The following is a 27,435-nucleotide window of genomic DNA, read 5'->3' on the forward strand; positions in this document are numbered from 1 at the left end:
TAATATATTCTAATTATTAATGTAATAGTTTTTCTTTAATAGGAGGCCAATTAAGAATAATTTAGTTGCCATTTGTAGAATTTATTATCTGATCTATATCTATTAGAAATCCTTTACTAAATTCACGTAAAACTATACATTTTTTGCATATAAATTCAATATGATCCTATTTTTCTACTCCTTCTTATAAAAAGAGAAATTCGCACTTTTAGTTTTTGTGAGAGTCGCAAAATATATTTTATTTATCTTCTATAACTTAGCTCTATTACATTTTATACTATTAAATAATATGAATCAAATTTATTTTAATAAAAATTTCTTCTTATATTTTATTAAGCGATATTTTGTTGAGTGTAAAATTTAATTAATAAATAAAAAAATTAAATATTATTAATCTTTCTATTGATAAAAAAATTTACTAAGATATAAAGAAGATAATTTAACCATATTGATTCATTTTTCATATCATAAAAATTTTCATTTTGAACAATAAACTATTTTTTTTAGATAAATTTTCTAAAATAAATGTGAAGTGATGAAAATTTTTGTTAATAATCAATAATATAATGTGTATATATCTATATTTTAATATAAAAACATATATTTTATACAATATTCTTTAAGATAAAATTAATATAATTGAAAATTTTAAAATTTATTCTATAAAAGATAAACAATTTTTATAAAAATACAAGTAATATTTACATCAATTATTTAATTGACTATATTTAGTTTTTATTTCATTTACTCTAAGTTTTAATTATTCAACTAATTATTAACCATTAATCACTAATGCTATATTATCACCTAAGTAATTTATATTATTGCAAGGTTTTTTATTATCTAATTTATCGTAATTTTTTGCTTTTTTGTTTGATTCTAGATAAATTTACCTGTTTCCACCATTAGAAAAGCTTTCTTATATTTATACCCACCAGCTATAATTACTTTTTATATTTTAAAGCTAAATTCTTTATTCAGGAATAGAAAATCCTTTTGTGAAAATAATGTTTTTCTCTAAAGTCCTAGGGTCAAAGTTAATTTATATTCCATTTTGTATTTCCTCAAACGATTTCCACTCAAATTAAATATTTTAATCCAAAGATTTCAATTTTTAATTTGATTCATTGACAAAAATTATTTTTTCGATTTTTTCTTGATTTTCTTCCTCAAGTAAATTTGTGAAAATAAAATCATTTACATATTTTCCATCTATTTTTTCAAATAGTATTTTTAATTTTTTTTACAGCTGCTCAAATATAATTCCACTGCTTTACATTAGTTTATACTATTTGGTAGCAAGGTTAATAATATTAGTATTATTTTCTAAGTTTTTTAACTATAAATTAACTAGTTCTTTAAGTTAATTAAAATCAACATAATTATTGATAGTAAAACAATCTTTAAGTTTTTCAACTCCACCTATTTGATTGTATATACTTTAAACATAATCCTATGAAAATTAATTTATTTTGGTTAAAATATATTTGAAATATTCATCTAATTTTTCATTAAAATAGCGTTTAGTTTATTCATATTGTTATTCTATCTTTTAGATTAGGGAATATTAACTATTTTAGTTATTCATTATATTTTCTAATTAAATATATAATTAGTTTTCTTTTAAAGGAGGCCAATTATGAATAACTTCTTTATCGCTTGAAGGATTAACTCTCTGATCTATATCTATTAAATATCCTCTTGTAAAGTCACCTTTAACAATACATTTTTTGCATAATAATTTAAACTAATTTTCTGCATGCATGCTTTATTATAAAAAAAGAAAATCGCATATTTAATTTGCATGCGAATCACAAAGTAATTTTGGTTTATCTTCCATGTTTTAAGAAATATTAATGTTCATATTTTAATTTAATAATAATCAATTTATTATAATAAAAACTTATTGTTAAATTAGTGACATAAATGGAATATAATTATGAATTAATAAATAACTAATTGAAATATATATTTCTACTAAAAAATTTAATAAAAAATATAAATTGTTATTTGAAATAATATAAAAAATTCATATTTTTAGAATAAACTATATATTACATTTTTTTAGTTAATCTTCAATTTTAAAATCAAAATAAATAATTTTTTTTCAATAATACTTTGCAAGATATATATAAGTAAATTGATTATTATTTTGATAGATTAAAGTATTAATAATTTATTAGTTAAAGAAATCATATAACTTGCTTAATAGATTCTTTAGCAGTTTTTATCATCACCTTTTATACAGCAAGTTAGTTTATATTTCTATAAGCACCATTTACATTTAGAGCAACTTAAACTCCATCGTTGACTATTTCCGCTGCATCATCTCCAAATTTTTTTTAAACAACTTAGGTAACAGATTCATTTATTTATTTTCCTATTTTATCTGCTGCTTGATCAAGGTTATCTAAAATACTCGAAGTAGCTTATAACGATGCTTAAGCTACACCTCTTAGATATTAAAAACTTTAATTTTAAGTTTTTGCAGAAGGTCCATCTATTTTATTGGTTATAGCACTAATCGCCATAGAACTTATTTTAATAGATGCATTTATTATTTATGAAGCAGCAAGGCTAGTTACCTCAATAACTCTACCACTGAAGGTTTTAATTAATTTAATAGCATTTTTAGTAGAATTACTAACTTTAATATCTTTGTTTTTTTTTATTTTTTTCTCAAAAAAATTACCAGTCATTTGAATTCCTGAATGCACTACTCCAGCACCAACTTAAATCCCTTTGCTAATAAAAGATCCTCCCAATCCAATATACTTTGCTATTGAATTACTAGATTATGGATTTTTTTTATTATCTTCTTATTAGCTATTTTTTTATTAAAGTTCTTGCGATTGTTAAACTAATTTCATTTATAGTTATTATTCTTGAATACTTTGATTATTCTTAATTTAATCATTTATCATTTCAACTTCATCATTCCCTTAAGGTGTATGGTTATCATAGCTTTTATCATCACCCATAGGAGTCTAGTATTCTTAAATTTAATTCTCACCTTCAGGAGTTAAATTTTGCTCACTACTTTTGAGAAGTATTTGAGATTTTCTAATACTATCTAGCTTTTGCTCCTTTTATCCTTAATTGTAAATTAGATTAGATAAGCTTGAAAGAATTTAATCTAAACAGTCATAAATATCTTCATAGTTAGGTGTATTATTACTCAAAAGCACCGCATAATTTACTTAAATACAAGGGAAAATATAACTGCGATGAGTTTAATAAGCTGTAAGATATATTGGAGTTTCCTAAAAAAGCTAATATTGAAAATTATTAACTTTAATGAAGATCTCTTGTTATTCATTTTATATCACTTGAAGAGTATCATTCTCAAAAACTGTCTAAACATCTCCTTTGTTAGGTACTGCAAGTAGTTAAACATTTTGCACTTCATAGATAATTACATCTTAAATTTACACAACGTCAACCATATTATTAGCTCTTTGAGTTCAATAATTTATTTAAAGTAAAATCTTTAAAAAAAATTAATTAATTAATCTTACACGATAAATGTTTTTAGTGGTCCCTAATAATAAATAAAATTGAATTACTTTACTTATTTCTTCTAAATGTTCTCAAATATTTTCTGATCAATTTTTTTAATTCGAATTTCAAATATTTTAAAAAATAAAATAGATAAATACATTTTCTGATTAAAAGTTTATAGAAATTTCATTTGGTTTTACTTGTTAATACAACATCTTAAAATAAAATTTAAGATTTTTGATACATAAAGATATATAGATAGATAAATAAATAAATAAATAGATTTTAAGATTAAATAATTAAGTTTATATAAAGGTTAGTAATTAATTAATAGATTTATATTAATTATTTAATTATTTTGTATGATTTTTAGATAATTTTAAAAATATTTTAGAATTTTGCTCTCTTTATTTTTATTTATTAAAATTGGTGTTTTATTTCTCTTTAATTATTTTTATGGAATGAATTTATATTTTTCAAAGCTTGTAGGGCTCATGGTCAAGAAGCTTTCCTTAAGTAACGCTTTCTAGAAGCCAAAAAGAACCAACAATCATCAATTTTCCCCATTTAATTTCGTATTCTTCTTAAGATAGATGCTATTGTTAATCTTGAATATATCTATATTTTTTACATTCTTTGTCATCTGTTATTAAGTAGCATCTCTTTTCTCTAATCATTTATATCAAATAATAAATTTGTAAATATTAAAACATAGTTTTAAAATTTAAAAACAATAAAGCATATTATAAAACAATATATTACGATGCAAATTCGTAATGTGCTCCTATTATTTTGATTGTCTCTTTTAGTGCCAATTTCTCATTAGGATTATAGCCAGAACAATAAACACTTAAACCAACGAATTCTTTCAGAGGCATAGAATGAGGGAATGGAGCAAGGAAAAATAGTTATTGATCTTAATAATTTCTCACAATTTACTTCTTTTCAATACAAAAATCGATCCAACGATAGCTGTAGAAAGAGGCATTTTAAAACTGCTTTTCCATAATTACTTTACTTTGAGGCTTATCATCCAAGATATAAAATATTTCTCTAACTTTTTCATCTATAAAGCTTAAAATTTCTCCTTGATTTTCAAATATTTTTGTTTTATACTATTTTAGCTTATCCTTGTATTGACTCATTTCTAAGTAAAAGTAGCAATTCTTAAATAAATTTCCTTTAACAGTGACAAGTTATTTTTACTACTTAAAAGTTAACTTTCTTTGTTTTTACTCAGTTTTTTCACTTACTTCTTCATTTTCAGGTATATTTGCAAGAGCTATTTACTGCTAATTAATTCCTTAGAAAGGATTCCCATTACCATTAAAACTGCTCATTCTTGACAAGTTGCCATTTCCTGTTTAACTATTGAACATATTTCCCATAGGATTATTTATACTAGCTCTATTTTTATTTGCTATTGCTGAAATAGTTTAAATAACTTGTTGTTGAGTTGATGAAAATCCATTTGTATCATTTTTAACCTTTTCCTATTTAATATGAAAACATACTTATTAAATGCTTATTTTAGAATTAAAAAAATATTTACCTAAGAGAATATTTGCTAACTATTTGCTTATTATTCGACAAGCTAAGGTTGATAATCTAACTCGTTTAATTTTTTGTATATAAAAGATGCTTCTAATAAAAACTCAGGGTGGACTAAAAATATAGAATTTCCAAATTAATTGAATTCAACTAAATCTTATTTTGTGTATTAAGGAGTTACTATATGTGTAATACAAGGCAAAAGTTAGTTTATATAAAATCCTCCTCCATAATTGATTAAATTTTTGATAATTTTAAGTTTCTACTAATCCAAAAACTAAGTATGAATATAAAAAGTGCAGTTCTAAAAATAATTACAATCTTTTTATGAACATTCAGATTCTTTCATTTTTTTGTTAATATATTCCTCTTAGCATAGATTAAAATTCAAGTCAAGCTATTTGTTAAAAATAAAAACATTTTTATTTATTTTTGTTATTTTGAGTTAAATTTATTAATTTTCTTCTCTTTATTTTTGAATTTTTTAAATTTAATTTTCAAATAATTTTAAATATTTTAATTTAAATTCTTACTTTATTAATGACATAGTGTTTAGGAAACACAAACATTTATCTATTTATGCACTAATAAATCCATTTTTCATCTACTGCTGGAGTTTTGATGATATTTAAATATGATGTGGAGTTATTTTTTGAGTTGATTACTGTCATATCTATTTTAGAAGATTACTAATCAGATGATTTCTGAACATAATTTAAGTCATTTATACAATCGCCACCATTATCCATGACACTTTATTTAATAACCTAATACTCATCCTAGCTAAAACCAAGAATGTTAAGCATGCAGCCTTCAAATGGTTTTAATAAATATTTCTTAATATCTTCTATAAAGCACTTTTCAGCAATACTATCTGTCAACCATTTAACATTCAAAATAGGTACTCCGGAATCATAAGAAAGCTTTTATTATTGAGTAAATAAATAAAGAAATTATTATGTTCATTAATATTTAATAAAATTTGATACTTTTGTTTTAGCACCTAAAGCTTTTGAAGCGATTAGAACATCTATTCCAGGTTGAAAATTTTCATAATATTCACCATTTAAACTTTTAATGGCATTTTTATTATATTCTTTTAGTTGCTTTGTAAAACCACTTAAACTAACTTTCCAAATTTTCTTTTAAACTTTAGATGGTGTAAAAAGTGTCTTAGATTCCACTTTATTAGGTTGAGCAGTTATTTTTTAAGATGGAGTATTCAACTTGCTTTAAGTTGAATTTTAAGTGAAGTGCAATTTTCCTATTTGGTGCACATCTTTTTTTGGTGAAATAAAAACTTCCATTTGCTTTTAATCATCTTCTAAACTTTTTCCATTTACTTCTTTTTTTACAATATCATCTTTCATATATGCAGTGATTTCTTCTTGCTTTTATGGATTTGGAGTTTATATTTTATCTACACTATTTCTATTAGATCCTCTTTTTTTGCTTGCACTAGTTAGCCTTGTTTCTCTAGGCTTAACTTCTTCAACCTTCTTGCTTTGAGCAGCCTTTTTTCCTTTTTTTGGTGGCATTTATTAGTTTTTAATTTAACAAATTAAATTCTTAGAAATCTATCTATTTATCTATCAAAACAAACTGATTTCTACTATTTGCAAATTACTTGTAAGGATATTAGTGCTTTGGCGGGTTCAATTATAAAGAGTTCAAAAATTTAACTCATTCTGGTAAATTTCTGATAGAATTTAATTTCTTGATATTTTTAGCATTAAAAAATTTTTTTTATATTAAAATAAACAAATACTTTTTTTCAACCTATTTTAAAATTGAAATCAAATAAAATAAAATTTTTATTTAAAAAAGCTGAAATAAATTAATTAAATTTTAAATTCAAAAAAGTTTAAAGAATATAAAATTTACATAAAGAAAGAGATTTAAAAATGTAAACATATCAAGTAATTAAAATTAATGAAATTTAAAAGAATTATAATAGATATTTTACTTTTTTTTTAGCTAGTTTAAAGCATGCTAGATATAGGATTTGATACTTATATTTCGTAAATAAGTTTTTTTTAGGTTAAGGTTCATTTTTTTATTTAATTACAATATTAAAAAAAGATTTCTAAATGAAAGAATGAAAATAATCTTGAGAAGGTAAAGAATTTAATTTTAACAAATAGCTATTTTGATTAATTGATAAATTTAAGAATGGAGATTAGATAAATATAAATCACTGAAAACATTGAATCCAGATACTTACTACCTTAAATTTAGTATCTTAGTGTAGAAATTGAAAGGTAAATACATAAATGTATTACTTAATTTATAATAAAAATTTATTACAGAGATATTGTTTACAGTTTAGACAGGCTTGCTTAGTTCTTTGCTAGTATACCTTAGAATTCTGATTTAAAATAATTATAGATCACTATACATGAGTAAGTTAATTTTAAATTAAATTTTGTTTAATCTGTAATTTCTAAAAACAGAGGTAATGAGATTTATGATGAGGGATGCTAAATTATTACTAATTTTATCGCTTCTAATAGCAAAACCCTGAATTCATTAGATCTTAAAATTGAGTAAATATTGGAGTAAATTAATTAATTTGAGTTAAAGCTAGATTTAAATATATAACTAAATAGTTATAATATGATTGATGAGGAAGGAGGTATACATCTTGGACAGTGCTTACTTCAATTAACTAATTTGGAAAAACTGATTTTAGAAATAGGAAAGTAATTTAAAATAAAATTCACTAAATTAATTATTTATGATTATTTAATTATCGCAGTCATAATTATATCAAAGTTCTTGGCTGTGAAGCAATAGGAATAGCTTTAGCCTAACTAAAAAATTTAAAGAACTTATCTATATGTATTGGAGGGTATAATTTTATATTTAAAAAAATTATAACATTTGTTATTACTTAAAGGAATGTCAATATTTAAGGAAATGTAGCTGCAAAGCTTTTACAAGGACTAAAACATTTGAGTCTTAATTATTTTAAATTAAGGTTGTTGTAAGATTATAAACTCTTAAATAATAAAAATAAAAATAAAATTTATTTAAATTTAAGTCCTAAAGAAATAGATGATCAGGGATTTGTAGACATGCAAAATGAGTTGACTTAAATAAAATCTTTATAAACATTAGATTTATCAATAATATTGTAGTAAAAATATTAATTATAAAAAAATACATATTTTATTCTTTTATTTTAGTGGCGATAATGCTGGAATTTATGCTAATGGATTTAAATATCTTGGAATGAATTTGCCATAATTAGATAATTTAAAAGTATTAGACTTTTAATTTTATGGGTAAACAGTTAAAAAAAATACTTATGAAGACAATATTTTTTATTTTTATCATAGTCCTCCTATAAGCATTGTGCAGTCAAATAATCTTGTTTCATAAATATACAAATTAAAATATCTAGAGTAATTTAAAATGGATATCCAACCGTAAGAAAAAATATATTTTGAATTTTTTTTCTAAGATATAAAAATTAAAAATTAATATAAAATTTAAGATTAGCTTCTTCTTAAGTTCAAATAGATAGTTTTTTGCAAAGTCTTTCAAAGTGTTAAAAGCTCAATAAATTGCATATTACATTACCAAGGTTTTTATAATTAAATTTCAACTGAAAATATTAATATTTTTTAAAATAGCTTCATTTTTAGCATATCAAGCCATCAATTTGAAGAAGAAATATAAATTCCATTCCAAAATCTCTTGGATTTTGAATTTAAGTTTGAAAAGTAATTGCTGTTTAATTTTTATTACTTTTAAAAAACTTTCAATTTTTCTTTTAGTGTAAGTCTTTCAGAAGAAGCTTCAAATGCAATTGGTCAATAAATTAGTAAGATGATAAAATTAGAAAATTTAAAAATTCAATTAAGGAAGTAAGAATTAAAATAAGAAAACATATGCTTAATATAAATTTAAATTTTTTATAGCAATGGTGATTCAGTTGATTCAACAGTAAAAAATATAATGAAAGGAGTTGAATACTGCAGTTATCTCAAAAATTTCTTCTTTGAAATAGGAAGGTAATGAACTAAAAAAAAAAAAAAATTAATTTGCATAAAAATTAAAAGTAAAAACAAAGTTTAGTCAGAAGGTGTTCGTTGCTTGATAGGTTCTTTATAAAATAAGCAATGTTTAAACAATTTAATGATTAAGTTTGAAATGTAAAATTTATTTATTGCCAAATAAATATTTATTTAGGCTGTTTAAATTAAAAATAAAAAAGTGGAAATAAAATAGAAAGTAAATCTTTAGATAATTTTTAAGAAGTTAGTAAAACTCTTTCTTCTCTATAGGCTCTTACTTTGGAAATAAAAGAGTGAATTTTTAAAGAAAATTTTTGATAAAAATAAATACATTTATTTAATAAAACGATATTTTAGGTCTAATTTAAAAAGCCAAGATATCGTGGTACTTAAAAATAGTCTTCGAAACCTTTAAGTCCTAAAAGAATTCAATATAATATTTAATAGGTAAATTTTTAAAATTTATTATTAATCACAAATGTTTAATATTAGAAATTTAGGTCTTCAAAACGAAAATGAAATAGAAGAAAGAGACAAAATAACTTAAAATTTTGGAGAGCTTATAGGTGCAATTAAGTCAATCGAAGTTCTTAAGTTTTATTTCGTGCAGTAAATTTATCATAAAAAGTAAAAAAAAATTTTATATTTATATTTATAGATATCAAAAATTAAGTTAGTTAAATCAAAACCATATTTTTAATGGTTTAGGCTCTGGTTTATTTAATTTAAAGGTACTACATATTATGTTGGCAAAGTAAAAATAATTCAGTAATTATCAAAAATTAATTTTTCTTTACAGTTAAATAGAACTTAACTCTGAAAGCTTTTAACTGCTTTAAAATGCTCTATCCAAGTGTAATAGTCTGATAGAGCTAGAATTAAAATTATAGAGGTAACTTAATTAAACGAAAGTATAAAATATTTAATTAACCATTTAAATAGTTTAAGACATAATTAAGATTAAAATGAAATAAGATTATACAATATTCTTAATAGTTGCAATAATTTGATCAAATTCTCTTATGAAGTTTATACTAGTGGTTTTTTAATTTAGTAATATTTTCAACTTGAACATATTTTTTAATTTATTTAATATTTATTTTAAATAAATTAATTTTATCAATTACAAAAAAGTAATTTGGGCTAAGAAATGAAGAGGTTGAAAAAAAATGCTATGAGAAAAAAGAAAATAATAGTTTTAAATAAATTATGATCACCTTTCGTTATTTAAAAAAAATTACAATTAAATGATAAAACCTTCAGATAACTAAAAAAGAAAGTATTCTCTAATTATAAAGAAATTGTGTTATTTATTTTGTAATTTTTATTTTTTGGAAATTTATTTGAATAAAATAGCTAAAAATATATTTTATCTTACTTATTAAAAATAAATAAAATTTTACTTAACGTAAAAAAAACAAAATATCTAAACAATTTAAGAAAAACAAATGATAAAAAAGGAATTTGAAATTTGAATTAAGATTAGTATAATGTTTTTAAGTTCAGAGATTCGTTTTTTGCTCCTTTACCAGATTCAATAAACTTCTTTTTATAATTAAATTAATATAGCTTAAATCTTGTAAACAGAGAGAGTGATTAGATTAATCTAATAGAATAGCTATAAAAAAGCTTCCAATCATTAGAATAAAAATAAATATATTAAATATATCATTAAATTATTCCTCATCATTATAAGATGAATGTATTCAACGGTTTTTGATTTAACCCACAGAAATTGATAAAAAATTTATGTAAATAAAGGAAATAATTTAGATCAACTTTTTACAAAAAAGTTTCTTAATACGTCAAGTTCAAATTATTACAAGATGACTGAATTTACTAATAGATTCCTTTGCAAAATTTTTGAAAAAAACAAAATATAAGAGTCAGATCCATACATAGCAAACAAACTTAAATCGCAAAGTTTTATGAATAAATTCAATATTTTTTGAAGAAAATGTTTTATATATATTTATTATTTGATAAATTTTTCCTTCAACAATAAATAAATGGATCATAAAAATTTTAAAAAGGACAAATTTTTAAACACCTATATATTAATTATCTAATCCAGATAGATAAAGTATAATTATATGAAAAATTCAAAATAATATGGAATAGAAATTATTATAAAATAATTTAGTTAAGCAAATTGGCAATAATACTATGGAAAAAGAAAATGAAGTTAAACTTCCTAATATTCTAATATTGTCAGTTTTGAAAAAAGCAGATATTTGCAAAATAAATAATCTAAAATTGATAATCATTTTGAGTATCTTGATAAGAAACTTAAAAATTAATAAAAAGAATAATAAAAAATTAACTTAATATTACAGATAATATAAATAATTTAAAATATATTACTATAAAAATGGAAATAAATTTGATTTTAGTAGAAAATTTAGAATTTAAAAAAATTGGAAAATATTTTTTTATATTTTTAGCTTTAAAAAATTTATTTATATTAAAATAAGTTAATGCTTTTTTAGCCTATTTAAATTTATAGTAAAAGTCTAATAAAATTTTTATTTAAAAAAGCTGAAATAAATTAATTAAATTTTAAATTCAAAAAAGTTTAAAGCATAAAGTTTAGAGAAAAGAAAAAAAAGACAAAAAAAATGTAAACAGATTAAGTAATTAAAATTAATAAAATTTAAAAGAATAATAATAGTCATTATATTTTTTTTTTAGCTTGTTGAAAATTTGTTAGATCTAGGATTTCATACTTATTTTTCGTAAATAAAATTTTGGTTTAAATTCATTTTGTTATTTAAATCAAATATTAAAAAAAAGATATGTGAATGAAAGAATGAAAATAATCTTGAGAAAGTAAATAATTTAATTTTAAAGGTTAATAAATAGATATTTAGATTAATTTATGAATTTAAGAATAAGTGAAGAAGAAATTTAAGTCAGCTAATACATTGAATTTAGACACTTGCTACCTTAGATTTAGTTTCTTAGTATAGAAGTTTAAAGGTAAATATGTATGTATTTCAATAAAAATATTAAATTTTTTATAATTTTAAATTTCAGAGATGTTATTTAGAGTTTAGACAAGCTTACTTAGTTCTTTGATAGTCTACCTTAGATTTCTGATTTAAAAGAATTATAGGTTACTATACATTCGTAAGTTAATTTTAAAAGTTAAATTATTTAATCTGAAATTTTTAAAAACAGAAATAATAACATTTAAGCTGAGGGGTGTTAAGTTATTTCGAATTTCATCACTTCTAATAGCAAAAACCTGAATTCATTAGATCTAAAGATTCAGTAAATATTTAAGAAAAATAAATTATTTTGAGTTATAGCTTGATTTCAACATATTAGTTATAATCAAATTAAAGAGTAAGGAGGAATGCATGTAGGATAATGCTTACAACAGTTAACTAAATTGGAAAATCTGATTTTAGAAATAGGAAAGTAATTTAAAATAAATTCACTTAATTTATAATTTATGCATTTTTAACTATCATAAGTGAAAATGATATCAGAGTTCTTGGCTGTGAAGCAATAGGAATAGCCTTAGCCTAGCTAAAAGATTTAAAGAACTTATCTATATGCGTTGGAGGGTATAATTTTATATTTTAATAAATTATAACATTTGAAATTACTTAAATCAAGGAAAAACAATATTTAAGGAAATGGAGCTGCAAAACTTTTACAAGGGCTAAAACATTTGAGTCTTAATTATTTTAAGTTAAGTTTGTTGTAAGATTATAAACCCTGAAATTCTAAAAATAAAAATTTATTTAAATTTAAGCCCTTATGAAATAGATGATCAGGGATTTGTAGACATGCAAAACGAGTTGACTTAAATAAAATCTTTATAAACATTAGATTTATCACTAATATTGTAATAAAAATATAAATTACAAAACAAAATAAATATTTTTACTTCTTTAATAGTGGCAATGCTGAAATTTATGTTAATGGATTTAAATATCTTGGAATGAATTTGCCATAATTAGATAATTTAAAAGTATTAGACTTTTAATTTTATGGGTAATTAATTCTAAAGAAAATATTTTATGAAGGTAATATTTTTTTATTAATATTATAGTCCTATAAGCATTCCTCAGTCAAATAATCTTGTTTCTTAAATATACAAATTGAAATACCTGGAATAGTTTAAGATGAATTTCTTACCGTAAAAAAAAAAATTTTACTTCTCTAATAAATGTAAATTAAATATTAATTAATATAAAATAAAATAAGATAAGCTTCACTATCTTCATAAGTTCAAATAGATAGTTTTTTGCAAAGTCTTTCAAAGTGTCAAACACTCAATAAATTGCATATTACATTACCAAGGTTTTTATAATTAAATTTCAACTGAAAATATTAATATTTTTTAAAATAGCTGTGTTTTTAGCATATCAAACTAATTTGAAGAAGAAATATAAATTCCATTCCAAAATCTCTTGGATTTTGAATTTAAGTTTGGAAAGTAATTTTTTGTTAAAATTGATTTTAAAAAACTTTCAATTTTACTTCTAGTGCAAGTCTTTCAGATGAAGCTTCAAATGCAATTGGTGACTAAATAAGCAAGATGATAAAATTAGAAAATTTAAAAATTGAATTAAGGAAGTAAGAAAGAATTAAATATGAAAACATATGCTTAATATAAATTTAAATAAATTATATAGCAATAGTGATGCAGTTGATTAAACCGTAAAAAATATTATGAAAGGAGTTGAATACTGTAGTTATCTCAAAAGTTTCTTCTTTGAAATAGGAAGGTAACAAGCTAAATAAAAATATAAAATATTTAATTTGCTTAAAAATTAAAAGTAAAAACAAAGTTTAGTCAGAAGGTGTTAGTTGCTTGATAGGTTCTTTATAAAATAAGTACTATTTAAATAATTTAACACTAAAGTTTGCAAGGTAAATATTTATTTATTTATTGCCAAATAAATATTTATTTAGGCTTTTTAAATTAAAAATAAAAAAGTGGAAATAAAATAGAAAGTAAATCTTTTGACAACTTTTAAGAAGTTAGTAAAACTCTTTCTTCTCTCTAGGCTCTTACTTTGGAAATAAAAGAGTGAATTTTTAAAGAAAAATTTTGATAAAAATAAATATATTTATTAATAAAATGATGATTTAGGTCCAATTTAAAAAGCCAAGATATTGTGACACTTAAAAACAGTCTCCAAAATCTTTAAGCCCTTAGAGATTTCAAAATCATATTTAATAGGTAAATTTTTTAAATTCATTATCAATTAATTACAAATGTTTAATATTAGAAATTATGATCCTGAAAATCAAAACTAAATAGAAGAAAGTAACGAAATAACTTAAAATTTTGGGGAGCTTTTTGGTGCAATTAAATCAATCGAAGTTCTTTAGTTTAATTACATGCAGTAAGTTTATCATAAAGAATAAAAATAAAATTTTTTATTTAAAGATATTAGCAAATAAGCTAGTTAAATCAAAACAATATCTTTAATGGGCTATGCTCTAGCTTACTTAATTTAAAGGTATTACAAATCATGTTGTCAAAGTAAATATAATTCAATAATTATCAAATTAATTTTTATTTTTTTTCAGCTAAATAGAATTTAATTCTGAAAGCTTTTAACTACTTTAAACTGCTTTATCCAAGTGTACTAGTTTGATAGAGCTAGAATTAAAATTATATGGGTAATTAATTAAAGGAAAGTGCAAAATCTCAAATTAATTAATCATTTTTATAATCTAAAGACGTAATGAAGAATAAAATGAGACAAGAATAGATAGAATTCTTAATAACTGCAATAATTTGCTCAAATTCTCATATCAAATATAATTGTAATGTATTTATATAAATAAATTTTCAACTTTATTTCATGAACTCAATTATTTAATATTTTTCTATAAATTAATATTATCAAAAATTAAAAAGTATTTGGGGTTAAGAATTGAAGAGACTGAATAAAAATGCCATGAAGAAAAAGAGAATTCTCATTATAAATAAATTATGACCACCTTTCATTTTTTAAAAAAATTACAATTAAATGAAAAAATCTTCTAATAACTTAAAAATAAAGTATTTTTCTAATTTATAAATTATAAAGATATTATAATTTATTTTGTAATTTGTATGTGAAAGCAGTTTATTTGAATACAATAACTAAAAATATATTTTATCTTACTTACTTATTAAAAAATAATAAAATTTATCAAAACGTAAATATTATAAATATCTAAGTTATTTATTTAGCTTTAATTTTTATAAAGAGCAACAACAATATATATTTAGTGTTTATATAAGGTGATATTCAATCAGTTTATTAAAAGTTTCTACTTAGATCTTATTAAATTTTTGATTAATATATTAATTTTAAATTAAAAAAATATCTGTTTATATATTAAATGGCATAATAGTGCTTACAATTTATTTTAGATAAAATTGGCTTCAGAAATGAAGTAAATGAAGTTGAGGAAGAGATATAATAGATAGATTTTTGCAATTTAAATTAATAATAAATAGAAGATTTATTTAAAGGTAGGAAACAGAATATCAAACTCATTAAAAATTTGAAAGTTTATAGTGATAGTATTATATTTTTTGGACATGTTTAGAATGAGTCGGTAGAACCAGCTGTATTTTATATAAATAAGATGGATTCTTTTGAGATTTAATCTCTTTTCTAAAAACAATAAAGAGAAAAGGAATTTGAAAATTTAAATTAAGATTAACATGACATTTTTACGCTCAGAGATTCATTTTTTGTTCCTTTACCAAACTAGATAGACTTCTTTCTATAAGTAAATTAATATAGCTTAAATCTTGTAAACAAAAAGGATGATTAGATAAATCTAATAGCTTTACTAGAAAATAACTATTAAATATTAGAAGAAAAATAGAAATATATTCAAAATAAATCATTGAACGATTCTTCATCATTATAAGAAAAAGACATTCAACAGTTTTTGATTTATCCTGAGAAATTGATAAAGGCATTAAGTGAGTAAAGCAAATAATTTAGCTCAATCTTATAGCAAAAAAGTTTCTAAATAATGTCAAGTTCAGATTATTATAAAATGAATGAGTTTACTAATAGATTCCTTTACAAAATTTTTGAAACAAAAAATATCTAAGATTCAGATCCTTACATAGCAAATAGGCTTTAATCGTAAAATGCTATTAATGACATTATAGATTCAGTATTTTTTGAAAGCAACGTTTTATATATATCTATTATTGATCAGAAAGGTATTCAAGCTTATAAATTAATAGAGCAATTCAACATAAAGCTTCTTAACTTCATTAAAACTATATTTACCAAGTAATATCCTTTAAGAATAAAATTAATAATTTTTTTCTAATTTATTTTAAATTGTATTTATACTTAGCATTTAGGCCTTGAATTTTACTAAATAAAATGATTAATTGGCATATTAGTAGCTTTCATCTCTCACACACATTGAAATTAATTTGAGGTAGTTATTGAATATTATTTTTTAAATAAAACTAAATCTTATTTTCTTTATTATTAAAAATACTATTTAAGGTAAAAAATATCTGATTCTGATTTGCTTAGTTTAAAAGATTCACTCCTCCATATGTAAAACCTAAACACATTATTATTCGATATAAGGTAATGTTAATAAATAATTTAAAATTTTAAAATTGAATATTTTTTTACAAAGACATTAATATGTTTGTTTGATGAAAATAGAATTTTTCTAATAATTTTACTTTATTTAAAATAAATTAAATAATTTTATTTTTAGTTATAATAAGATTTATAATAATTCTCTTATCTCAACTGTGTAAGCCCTTTCTGAGTTATCAAATTTGAGGAACCTATATTTCCTTATTAAGTAAATATTAAATGAAAAGTATATTTTTAAAATTATTTATTTTAAATATAAGCAATACTTAAGTTAACAAACAAGGGATAATCCAAATAGCAGAGTTACTAACAAAAATAAATTAACTGGAAATACTAATTATGGATGTTAGGTAATATAGCAATTATTTTTTAAATTACAACTTAAAATTTTATTCCTTTAAATTTTTAGATAATGCAGAATTGGTATTGAAGGTCCAAAAGTATTAGCAAACTGTTGCAGATAACTAAATATGATTAAATTTTTTGAGGTCTAATTTACGAACACTTTTGAGAGGCTAATTTTTGAGCTTGAGTTATCACTTTAAGATAATAAGTATTAAAAGTGTGAAATTATAAGATATTATGCAGCATTTATGTAAACTCTCTAAGATATAGATATTAGGTTACAGTAATTTTTTAACATATTAAAATATTAAAAAATAAAAATATTTTAATAGATCTAATTATTTAGACTTAGATGAAATATAACTCCTTTTCAACTATCTTTTATTAATCCCTCAGTAAAAATCACTAAAGCTAGATTTATGGTATATTAAAATGTCTTTTTAAAAGCTAATTTACTAAAACCTATCAATAAAATAATATAGCTCAACATAAATTAATGATAGTGGAGTCATTTTGCTTTAGAGCTTTTTGAATTAAATGAAAGAACTTGACATTCTTGTTTTAAATTTGTCGTAAAATATAAAATATTAATATTTTTTTATAATCAGAAAATTAAATAAATAGTTACAACTAGATTTCTTTTGAAGGATCACTTAAATTTGGGAAATTTTTCAGATAAATATAAAATTTGAAGAGACTTGAATTCTTTTATTAAGAACCCATTAAAAGATTATTTTTTGAGATTAGCTATTTTTATGAAGATAATTTTGGACCTAAATAAAGATAATTGCTTTTTCCTAAGTATTTAAGTATAGATGAAAAATCAAAGCAAATAGAATTAGACTTATCGTATTTATTTATATAACTTTACAAATGAGTTTTATTATAATTTCAATTTTTAAATTTTAATTATCATTATTTGAATGATATAAAATAATAATAATTATTGCATCAAAATTTTAATTTTAATATAAAATCTTAAATTAGTGACTCCCTATTCCTTTCTATGAGTGATAAAGTTGTATAATCTATGATGAATTTGTTGTCTTAGTAAAGTAAAATTCAAGGTCTTATCTTTTCAAGTTTGTAAAAATATTATTAAAATTTATAATATGCATATTAATAATATTTAATTAATATTACAGAGATAGAGAGAAGCATACTCTCCTCTTTTAGATCCTTAGTTAACTTAAACTCCTGAAATATATAAAACATTTGAAGATTTAGAGATATTCTGGGTAATTAATTAAATTATCATTTTATTTTTTTAATTGTTTTATGTTTAAATAAATAGTGTGTCTTAATACTTTTTACCTGAGAATAATTTAAGGTATGTTAATAAAATATTTACTTATATTATTTTTATAATATTTATTATTAATAAAGAAAAAAAATATGTTATCATGCTTTAAAAATGCCTAGATTGGTTATGCTAACTGTTTAAGCATGAAATTATAATATTATCTTTTGATTAAATCATTTATTAATTTGCATTTTTATCTTTTTGTATCTATTAATTGTTTGAATTTTTAAAAAATTGTTTATCTAATTTTAATATTTTTAATACCATAAACATTCTAATTCAATGTTAAAGATAAATTACTTTTTGTTTTTTCCCGAATATAAAATTTTTCTCCATTTTTTAAATTCACATATTATTAGAAGACAATCAATTAGAATATTTAAGGTAATAGAAATATATATTTTATTCAATATATATTTTGACTTTTTAAATTTATTTTTGTTATGAACTTATCAAAAAAAATTGACTGTTTTAATCAAAAATAAAAATTATAAGTTATCATCAAAATTAAATAAAATATTTTTTCTTTTAAACTTTAAAAATAAAATGATCAAAAAATTCAAATATTTTAATTAAAAAATATTTTACAAAAATAAAATTAAAAATGTTAATTTTTAAAATAAAAAATAATGGCAACTGTGAGATTCGAACTCACGCGGATTACATCCAGGCGATCTTAAGTCGTCCCCCTTAACCAACTCGGGCAAATTGCCTTGATGAAATTGTTTGTATTAAAAATTAAAATCTATATAAAAAGCTTAATACAATTTATTTAATAATTCATCTAATAATTTTTGAGTTGTAAATTTTTATTTATTGATATAAATTAATATATTATCAAAGTGTTTTAATATATAATAATTCTTACTTTTAAAAATATAACACTTTATTATTTTCATCAATTTCTTTGATTTTGCTTCTAGTTAATTGATTGGTAAATAAATAATTTTAGCTCTTTTTATTTTATTTGGATAAGAGTTATTTACCTCAAGCTGTATTAGACAAAAAGATAAATTAAAAAAATTTTTATTGTGTGTTTTTAGAAAAATAAAATTATTTATTATTATTGTATTCATTAAAAATTTTAAAAATTATTGCTATTGTCCTCTAACTAAAATATTAATATTGATTTTTATTGTAGTTGCTTGATATTTTTTAAATTATTAACTTAGTTTTATAACACAAATATTTATATTGATTTTTGAAGTTTGATTTAAAATACCAATTAGGCAATTTGCCCGAGTTGGTTAAGGGGGACGACTTAAGATCGCCTGGATGTAATCCGCGTGAGTTCGAATCTCACAGTTGCCATTATTTTTTTATATAAAATTTATCAACAAGAGTTAAATTTTATCAAAAATCTAATCATAATTTAATATTTAAAAAAATTTATATAAAAATTTAAATCTTTCTAGGCATAATCTAACTAATTTTATTAGTAATTTTTTTCTTAAAAGCTAAATATTCTCTTCCCTATGATTACAGTCCTCTAAAATTAGATGAGTTAAAAATTTTAGTTAGTTCAATTTTATTTTAAGTTGAGGTTTGATAATATAAAGATATTTTGATTAACCAATTTAATATTTTTTAGGCAAATAAAAATAATGATATCTAAAGTATATTATTATTAGAAACAAAAACTGTTTAAATAGATACTGAAAAATGATAAATATTTCAATTAGGCAATTTGCCCGAGTTGGTTAAGGGGGACGACTTAAGATCGCCTGGATGTAATCCGCGTGAGTTCGAATCTCACAGTTGCCATTATTTTTTTAAAAATAATATTTATCAAATAAATTAAATTTTATCACAAATCTAATCATAATTTAATATTTACAAAAATTTATATAAAAATTTAATCTTTCTAAGTATATTCTAACTTATTTTATTATTATATTATTTAAAAAGTAGGTTATTTTTTTCTTAAAAGCCAAATATTCTCTTCCCTATGACTACACTTATCTAAACTTAGATGATTTAAAAATTTTAGTTAGTTCATTTATATTTTAAATTGAGGTTTGATAATATAAATTTATTTTGATTAGCCAATGTAATATTTTAGGCAGGCAAATAAAAATTATGATATCTAAAGTATATTATTATTAGAAACAAAAACTGTTTAAATAGATACTTGAAAAATGGTAAATATTTCAATAAGGCAATTTGCCCGAGTTGGTTAAGGGGGACGACTTAAGATCGCCTGGATGTAATCCGCGTGAGTTCGAATCTCACAGTTGCCAATATTTTTTATTTTTTTTAATAAAAAAGATAAATTTACTAAATAATTAATTCTCATTTTAGATTTAAAAAATAAAATTTGTAAATTAGTAAAATATAAATAAATGAATAGATTTAGTTTAAAATTATTAGGTTAAATAAATAAATAATTCATTATTAGAATTTTTTTAGGTAACCAAAAGATAATTTAGAGAAAAATGAATGTCTTTTTGAGATTTTTAAGTAAAATAACACAAAGAAGTATTTTGTATAAAATGTATCTAACTTTAATTGTTAAACATAAAAATAAAATTTACAAAGGTTAAATTTAGACTAATTTTTAATGAACTCATTCACATGTCATCATTAAATTAATCTTCTACCATAAACTCATTTATAATAATTTAATCGTCTTATTAGTATAGCTCAATACCAAATCTATAATTAAGATTATCTTTAATTCTATTTCTATTATCTAACTCAGAAATATTTTCGTAGCCTGGAATCGTAGCAATTCTAAATAGTTTTTTTTTAAGATGAATCCTTATCTCTATTTGCTTGTTTATGTTCAGCTTATTTATTTCAGGAATTGGATCACCTTTGATAAGCTTTGTTAAAGTGTAGCAACTATCTGCTCTCTCATTGTAAGTTAAACCTGAGTCTCTGAGATATGATATGTCTTTACTTTACTCAGGTATTAAACCAAACAAAATCAAGTTATTTGAATTTTTCGGATTTGATTAAATAGTTAATCTTATTAAATATTTTTTGTCTTCTTCTAATTGAGTATTGCTATAGCAAATAGCATGACCTTTCTTATTTATCTTTTGAATTTATATATTCAAATTTGGCAATCTCTAAATATGAAGATTCTAAGAATCTGCATAAATTGATTTTATCATATTAAAAAATATTAATTAATGGCAACCAACTTATACACTATCTAGCTCAAAAATGGGGTACTCTTTTAATAAATTTTAAAATCTCTAATACTAACTTGCTTTTCCACTGAACAAATTATTGTATATTTCATAAGAATTAGGTTAAATACAAGCTTACAAACAGTAAGGCTAATAATTTTATAAGCTTTTATCTGAAAGAGCAGAGTCTTCTTTAAGTGAAGATGATGCTTCATTTTCTTCGTATTATTTATCAATAGAAATAATCTTTTCTGAAATGAGTCTTACTCTTTCTAGCTGCTAATCGCTAAGGTTAACGAAGCTATTTCTTTTAGCTTCTTCCCAAATTGGTTAATTTAATTCAATTTAATTTAAAAGCAATGAATATTTTTTCAGTAGCTTTTAAATTTCATCATAGCTTGAATTATTGCAATAATTTGTCTAGTTTTTAATAAGTTCTAACAAATAATCAACATTTGTCTTTTTTTGTTTACTTGTATTTAACAGTTAGTATTTATGATTATCGTTTAACTCCTATTAAAATATTATTTAAGTGTATTTTTCAGCATTGAAGTCTGAGAAAAAGTCTATTTAATTCATTAAACTTATGACTGCTTCTTCTATTTTAACAGGTCCATCGAAATTTACTGATCTTTTATAGGTATTAAATTTATCTATTAATTCTTTTATTTTTTATGTGTTTTCTGGTAACTCGTCAAATTTTTTAGAAATTAGATCGTGCAGAGCAGAATTATCCTTGTTGTTATTTTGAAAATAGTTCTTTAATTCAGATTTTTAAGAAATAGAATTATAAGTTTCAACTAATTGTTTTTTTAAATATTTTATATTTTCAATTTTATTTTCCATATCCCTTTGTAATTGCTTAATAATACCTATTAACTTTTCTTCAAACTCTTTGAAAAATTGCTAGATTTTAATGATTGATTAATCAAGGATCATTTATTCGTTGAAAATATTAATCAACTAAGTATACAAATTTTAATTCTCTAAAGGAGGGTAATTTTAAAGGACAGTATCTTCTTTTGCAAATAGAATCTATCTAATATTGATAATTTCTTCTTTTTTTATTGGATAACTCTAAAAACACATATAGCAAATTTCATGCTGATTAGATTTATTTGTGATATAAAGAAGGTCAAGAGGATACTCATTATGTTTAGGACATTATCTACTTAATATTTCTTATATTTGTAGAATTTTGTCGGTTCCTTTTTCTTAATTAATCATTTATTATTGATTTACTTTCAAAAAATTAAATTAATTTAATTTTAATTAGATCAGATATGTTTCTAGGCCAAAAAAATTTGTTTACCACTTTAAATATTTTTTTAAAAATTTATATAAAGTTTTATTTTTTTAAGTTTTTTTATTATGAATATAATAATGATGAGGAAAGTGAGCTTATAAATAAAAAATTGAGCTAATTAAGTTATTTTATATAAAATATTCAATGAGAACTAATCAACTTGACAGAATATTCATAATATCTAAAAAAATAATTTAAAAGCAAATAATTAAAAGTTTGTTTCGATATTTAAAATAATTTATCTCATAGAGTAAATAATAAGTTATAATAATAATATAAAACATTTAAATTTCTTGTTTATTTTGTATATTAAACATCATTTAATATTTTTAAATCAATTTAAATTATCTAAGAAGTACTTAATAATTTTCAAAAATATGAATATTCAATATTAAAGTAAAATATTATTATAATTTTTTAATGTTAAAAGGTACTTTTTTCTATTTAATTTATTTAAGATTACAAAATTTAAATAGAAAAATAAGCTATTCTATAAACAGTTTCTGAATTAAATTTAATTCATAATATATATATTTAATAAATTAATTAAGGGTTTTTATTTTATTTTTCTAACTATAAGAAATTAAATTTTTTTTGATCCAGCATACTCTATTTTCATATAACTCTACTACTATTTTATTGATTTATTTTATTCAAATAAATAATATCTCTATTTATAATTCTAATAGTCATAGATCTTCTTGTCTGATTAGATAATTTAGCTCAATTTATTCAATTTTATCTTCTTCTGTTTCTTCATTTTCCTTTTAAATATCTTAGATAGAGTCAGTTTTTAAATGCTCTTATTCAAGCTATTTTTTAGTGCCCTTTTTTTTATTTTTTTTAGGTTTCTTAAGGACTACTGGAGGTGGAGGGATTATTGCTAATAAATTTTATGTATTTTGAATTAAAAATTTAAATTAAGTTTAATGTAACTACTTTTTGTAGCAATTTTAGGAAGTTAAATTGATTTTCTTTAAATATCTAAACTTTTTTAAGCATTTTATAAATCATTCTTAAAGTTTAAATTAACAGTTTTCTTTGTCAAATAATTAATAGGCTTTTACAAAGGAGTTTTAATAACAGGCGTTTTTATTTGCTAAAGTGAGTTCAATTTTGTCTGAATCATACATTCTTAAAGCTAGCTTTTACCAATTTAAAAGAAAAATACATAATTAACAAAATCAGCATAATTGCTAAGTTTTCACTTGCAAAAATTAAAAAATATTACTTAGAACAGTCATAAAAATCATTATTCTAAATTAATTGTCTTAAAAATTTAGCATTCGCTAAGTTTTTAACATTATGAAGCAGATACATTTTATTAGCATCATCATTCTGATAATAAGGTTTTTTAATGTTCTTTTCTAGATTAAAATTATTTTATAAAGTTAAAAATGTAGCTTCTTTTCCAACTCAAGCGAATAATATGTTTAATTTACGCTTATTTCTTACTATCAAAAATAAAAATTAATAAATTACAATTTTCATAATTTGGTGATAAATCCCTCTAAACATGCTATTACTTAGGGCAATTAAGCTTAGTAAACGAGTTCTTGACTTAGAGTGTAATATTCATTTTTGTAAAAAGAGTTATATAAAATATTTGCTTTTTCTTTTAAATATATTTATGTAAGGAAATAAATATTCCTACTTTTGAATTATTACTGCTTATCTATCTATCTGCTTATTGGTTTTTAATTCTATTGAAATTCTTTGAAATTTTCTACTAATAAGAAATAGTATGTCTTATTAATGAATATATTTTTTATAAAATAACTAAATTTCATTTGAAAAATTAGCTAAATATTTTCTAACAATAATTTATTTATTAAAACAATTAAAATTATAATTATTTAATAATTTAAAATATTTATTATAGCTTTTTTAGATTTAAAATAGGAACCAAATAAATAGATAATTATTTAAAACTTCAAATTATGATTTCAAAAATAAATTTAAAAATTATTTTTTTAAATTTTATAATCTTATTTTCTTATTGTAAAAAACAAAATTCAAATTACAACTGCCCTATGTATTAATAAAATTGTATAAATATTATTTTTAAAGTCTAGACAAAATATTCAACCGAATTAAAATCACATTTTAAGTTTTTAACATTTAGCTAAATTGCTGAATAGTTTTCTAATTGTAATTTTTGATAAATTAAATAATAAAATAAATTATTTTATCAAGCTACTTGAATTTTATTTCCTACAATATACTCTAATAAATTTATGATAAGTAAAAGAGTTAATTTAAGAGTAAATAGTATTTTGATTTAGGATAATAAACATTTAAAAATATTATTGAGCAAAAAATACATAAATATTTTATGATAAAATGATTAAATTAAAGTTATAAATATATATTTGATGATTTCAAATCAACAAAATACAAAATTCTGATAAATAATAATAGAAATTTATGATAAATAAATATATAAAATAATCCAAAATGAATATTTTATTAATTTTGAAATCACAAATAAAATAAATTATTAATTAGTAAAAGAATTTTTATTTCCATTTATTTTTGTATAAAAAATTTTTCAAACTATTACAATTTTAAATTTATTCTTTCTATAAATAGTCAATTAATTTCAAAAACTTAAACATGAAGAATGAATGTTAATAAATTTAATATAGTTTTATTATTAGGAATAAGGTAAAAGATAACGATAAATTGAAGTAATGAAATACTAATGAAGTTTTTTGCTTTCTCAGAAAAGATATTGAAAGTTAATTTAAGGATAAATTTTTTATCGAATATCAGTAAGCTTAATGGTATTTTTTATTGACCGAATAGTGAATAGGAATTTAATTTTTAGTCATAATTTCAAAAATTGATTGATATAATTAAAAGAAAAATAGAGCTTTATTGATAGAGGTGATTTGTGTATTTTATAGCTATTATTATATAATCAAATCAAACTGCGAGTGAAAAAAAAAAAAGAAAGTTAAATCAGAATCAAAATTAAATATAAAAAATTAAAGGAGTATAAAACATTTGCTCTTAACTCTAGATTAGATATATAAATATATATAATTATAATATAAATATCAATATATTAATTGTTTTTTAAGTATTTAGTAGCATAAACTAGATATACCAAAAAAAAATAGAGAATAAGAAATATTAGAAATAACTAAAGATAAATAGATATGGCTTACTCTATTCAATAAATGCAATACTATAATTAGAATTAAAATTGTATTACTTCGAGTATTATTTAAAAAAAATTTAAGCCTTTGCATGAGCCGATTGTGGAGGTTCAATCTAAAGATGAATTTTCCATAAACGCAGATATATTATCATCATAATAAATGAATTATTCATTAAGTAAGTAGTTATTGTATTTCGATAAAAAGAATAAGTAAGGCTCAGCAGTGGATATTATAAAGGCAAATGCACTACATAATTCAATTGAAATGTCTCAAAGACTGATAGGTTCTTAAATCTACCCTACAAATAATCTATTATAGGTTGATGATCAATATTTAAACACACCTAAAAATATAATTAATAGCAATAATCAAATAAATTAGCTAAATAGCTAAAATCTTAACAATAACTATTAAGTAGCAGGTGATGTGAGTCTTTGCATAGATAATATGTCTAATAACGGAAATGATTTTAATGAAAAGACATCTACTACGTATGATCCCAGCAATCATTTGGGTACAAAACCTACTACATTAAGTTTTATGAATCAACATATAGTAGCTCCAGTAGCATATTCTAATAATTTTGGGTCAAATGACCAATTAGCAGGTATAGAGTAAGATGAACAAGCTTAAGATGTTGTTGCTGATATAGAAAAAAAAAGTATTGGAAAAAAAAGTGCCTTTTAGAACTCCAATAAAAAAGAAAAACAAACAAATTAATAAGAATTAATATTGATGAATTGTCCACATTGTAAAAATCACATTACTTTATTTTAGGACAAAGGTGATAATATAAGTGAAAATTAAAATTGTCTAAATATTTTCCATAAAATATTTTCTTTTTGCCAATCATGTTCTTGTAACCAATAAAACTAAGTGTCTTAAAAGTACTAATGCCCAGAGTGCTAAAAAGATATTTAAATTAGTTGATATCTTTACTGATTTAAAAATAGACTTAGCATTACCACTATAAATTAATTAACAATTTCCTTAAATTTAAGAACATGGCTATCTAAAAACAAAGTATCAAAAATACTCAAAAGTAAATTACTAAAATAATAATGATTACAATTAATCGTCAAGAAAATTTCACTCCTGACTTAAGGATGAAATGACTATCAAATAAATTAAAAAAAAACTAAAAAATGCCTATAAATTTTACTCAACTCTAATTTAATCTTATTCTTTCAATTATAAATGATAAAACATATATAAAAACTCTTCTAGCTTTAAAAAGAAAATAAATAATAATAATAATAGTAATAATAACAATAATACTGTAGTGTAAATAGATAATACTGTTTAACTAACCAAAAATATTATATAAAATAAAATAAAATTTTTTCTCAGATGGAATTTAAAATTTTGCAAGTTTTTTTTAAAGAAAGACAGTAAAATTTAATAAACAAAAATTAATATTGAATAATATTACAAACTGAATTTTATGCGTTACAATCATCAATTTGTTTTTATATTCTTGAATTCGTATTAATTTTAAT

The 27,435-nt window shown here is 20.7% G+C and overlaps 9 protein-coding genes across 9 annotated transcripts; 4 read left to right on the forward strand and 5 right to left on the reverse strand. All coding sequences in view use genetic code 6, as the record gives it.

The window, feature by feature from the left end:
- Nucleotides 1-706: 706 nt before the first annotated feature.
- On the reverse strand, nucleotides 707-1,864 carry TTHERM_00576910 (hypothetical protein; the record flags this gene model as incomplete). The annotated part of the gene is made up of 1 exon (XM_001009381.1): nucleotides 707-1,864. One exon carries the CDS (start codon nucleotides 1,862-1,864, stop codon nucleotides 707-709), a length of 1,158 nt encoding a protein of 385 aa, XP_001009381.1.
- A 328-nt stretch (nucleotides 1,865-2,192) lies between these two features.
- Nucleotides 2,193-3,446, reverse strand: TTHERM_00576900 (senescence-associated protein; the record flags this gene model as incomplete). Its single annotated transcript, XM_001009380.1, has 1 exon — nucleotides 2,193-3,446. The coding sequence occupies one exon, from the start codon at nucleotides 3,444-3,446 to the stop codon at nucleotides 2,193-2,195; it is 1,254 nt and encodes a 417-aa protein (XP_001009380.1).
- A 531-nt stretch (nucleotides 3,447-3,977) lies between these two features.
- On the reverse strand, nucleotides 3,978-6,590 carry TTHERM_00576890 (BRCA1 carboxy-terminus (BRCT) domain protein; the record flags this gene model as incomplete). The annotated part of the gene is made up of 5 exons (XM_001009379.3): nucleotides 3,978-4,170; nucleotides 4,264-4,994; nucleotides 5,054-5,449; nucleotides 5,586-5,975; nucleotides 6,042-6,590. 5 exons carry the CDS (start codon nucleotides 6,588-6,590, stop codon nucleotides 3,978-3,980), a joined length of 2,259 nt encoding a protein of 752 aa, XP_001009379.3.
- Nucleotides 6,591-6,956: 366 nt separating this feature from the next.
- Nucleotides 6,957-10,287, forward strand: TTHERM_00576880 (hypothetical protein; the record flags this gene model as incomplete). The annotated part of the gene is made up of 23 exons (XM_001009378.2): nucleotides 6,957-6,971; nucleotides 7,030-7,073; nucleotides 7,135-7,170; nucleotides 7,224-7,313; nucleotides 7,362-7,454; nucleotides 7,506-7,610; nucleotides 7,662-7,754; nucleotides 7,952-8,038; nucleotides 8,096-8,191; nucleotides 8,241-8,339; nucleotides 8,394-8,483; nucleotides 8,552-8,641; nucleotides 8,691-8,780; nucleotides 8,835-8,924; nucleotides 8,979-9,071; nucleotides 9,120-9,212; nucleotides 9,275-9,367; nucleotides 9,432-9,521; nucleotides 9,567-9,683; nucleotides 9,733-9,828; nucleotides 9,874-9,966; nucleotides 10,017-10,127; nucleotides 10,209-10,287. 23 exons carry the CDS (start codon nucleotides 6,957-6,959, stop codon nucleotides 10,285-10,287), a joined length of 1,983 nt encoding a protein of 660 aa, XP_001009378.2.
- A 1,264-nt stretch (nucleotides 10,288-11,551) lies between these two features.
- On the forward strand, nucleotides 11,552-15,040 carry TTHERM_00576870 (hypothetical protein; the record flags this gene model as incomplete). The annotated part of the gene is made up of 24 exons (XM_001009377.3): nucleotides 11,552-11,707; nucleotides 11,766-11,809; nucleotides 11,868-11,903; nucleotides 11,964-12,053; nucleotides 12,111-12,203; nucleotides 12,255-12,347; nucleotides 12,405-12,497; nucleotides 12,554-12,646; nucleotides 12,699-12,785; nucleotides 12,838-12,930; nucleotides 12,984-13,079; nucleotides 13,138-13,224; nucleotides 13,293-13,388; nucleotides 13,438-13,524; nucleotides 13,575-13,664; nucleotides 13,724-13,816; nucleotides 13,869-13,961; nucleotides 14,029-14,121; nucleotides 14,185-14,274; nucleotides 14,324-14,440; nucleotides 14,485-14,580; nucleotides 14,628-14,720; nucleotides 14,781-14,867; nucleotides 14,962-15,040. The coding sequence occupies 24 exons, from the start codon at nucleotides 11,552-11,554 to the stop codon at nucleotides 15,038-15,040; spliced, it is 2,175 nt and encodes a 724-aa protein (XP_001009377.3).
- Nucleotides 15,041-15,431: 391 nt separating this feature from the next.
- Nucleotides 15,432-18,473, forward strand: TTHERM_000576819 (hypothetical protein; the record flags this gene model as incomplete). Its single annotated transcript, XM_012796209.1, has 13 exons — nucleotides 15,432-16,348; nucleotides 16,416-16,502; nucleotides 16,574-16,660; nucleotides 16,797-16,886; nucleotides 16,939-17,028; nucleotides 17,088-17,306; nucleotides 17,356-17,445; nucleotides 17,506-17,595; nucleotides 17,648-17,872; nucleotides 18,011-18,109; nucleotides 18,169-18,261; nucleotides 18,318-18,353; nucleotides 18,410-18,473. 13 exons carry the CDS (start codon nucleotides 15,432-15,434, stop codon nucleotides 18,471-18,473), a joined length of 2,187 nt encoding a protein of 728 aa, XP_012651663.1.
- Nucleotides 18,474-20,896: 2,423 nt separating this feature from the next.
- On the reverse strand, nucleotides 20,897-22,690 carry TTHERM_00576820 (hypothetical protein; the record flags this gene model as incomplete). The annotated part of the gene is made up of 1 exon (XM_001009376.1): nucleotides 20,897-22,690. The coding sequence occupies one exon, from the start codon at nucleotides 22,688-22,690 to the stop codon at nucleotides 20,897-20,899; it is 1,794 nt and encodes a 597-aa protein (XP_001009376.1).
- Nucleotides 22,691-23,458: 768 nt separating this feature from the next.
- TTHERM_00576810 (hypothetical protein) lies at nucleotides 23,459-24,348 on the reverse strand (the record flags this gene model as incomplete). Its single annotated transcript, XM_001009375.3, has 4 exons — nucleotides 23,459-23,652; nucleotides 23,709-23,914; nucleotides 24,001-24,136; nucleotides 24,252-24,348. 4 exons carry the CDS (start codon nucleotides 24,346-24,348, stop codon nucleotides 23,459-23,461), a joined length of 633 nt encoding a protein of 210 aa, XP_001009375.3.
- Nucleotides 24,349-25,933: 1,585 nt separating this feature from the next.
- TTHERM_00576800 (hypothetical protein) lies at nucleotides 25,934-26,866 on the forward strand (the record flags this gene model as incomplete). Its single annotated transcript, XM_001009374.3, has 1 exon — nucleotides 25,934-26,866. The coding sequence occupies one exon, from the start codon at nucleotides 25,934-25,936 to the stop codon at nucleotides 26,864-26,866; it is 933 nt and encodes a 310-aa protein (XP_001009374.2).
- Between the last annotated feature and the right edge of the window lie 569 nt (nucleotides 26,867-27,435).

The sequence above is a fragment of the Tetrahymena thermophila genome (genome assembly GCF_000189635.1).
Source record: "Tetrahymena thermophila SB210 genomic scaffold scf_8254752, whole genome shotgun sequence".
Lineage (NCBI taxonomy): Eukaryota > Ciliophora > Oligohymenophorea > Hymenostomatida > Tetrahymenidae > Tetrahymena > Tetrahymena thermophila.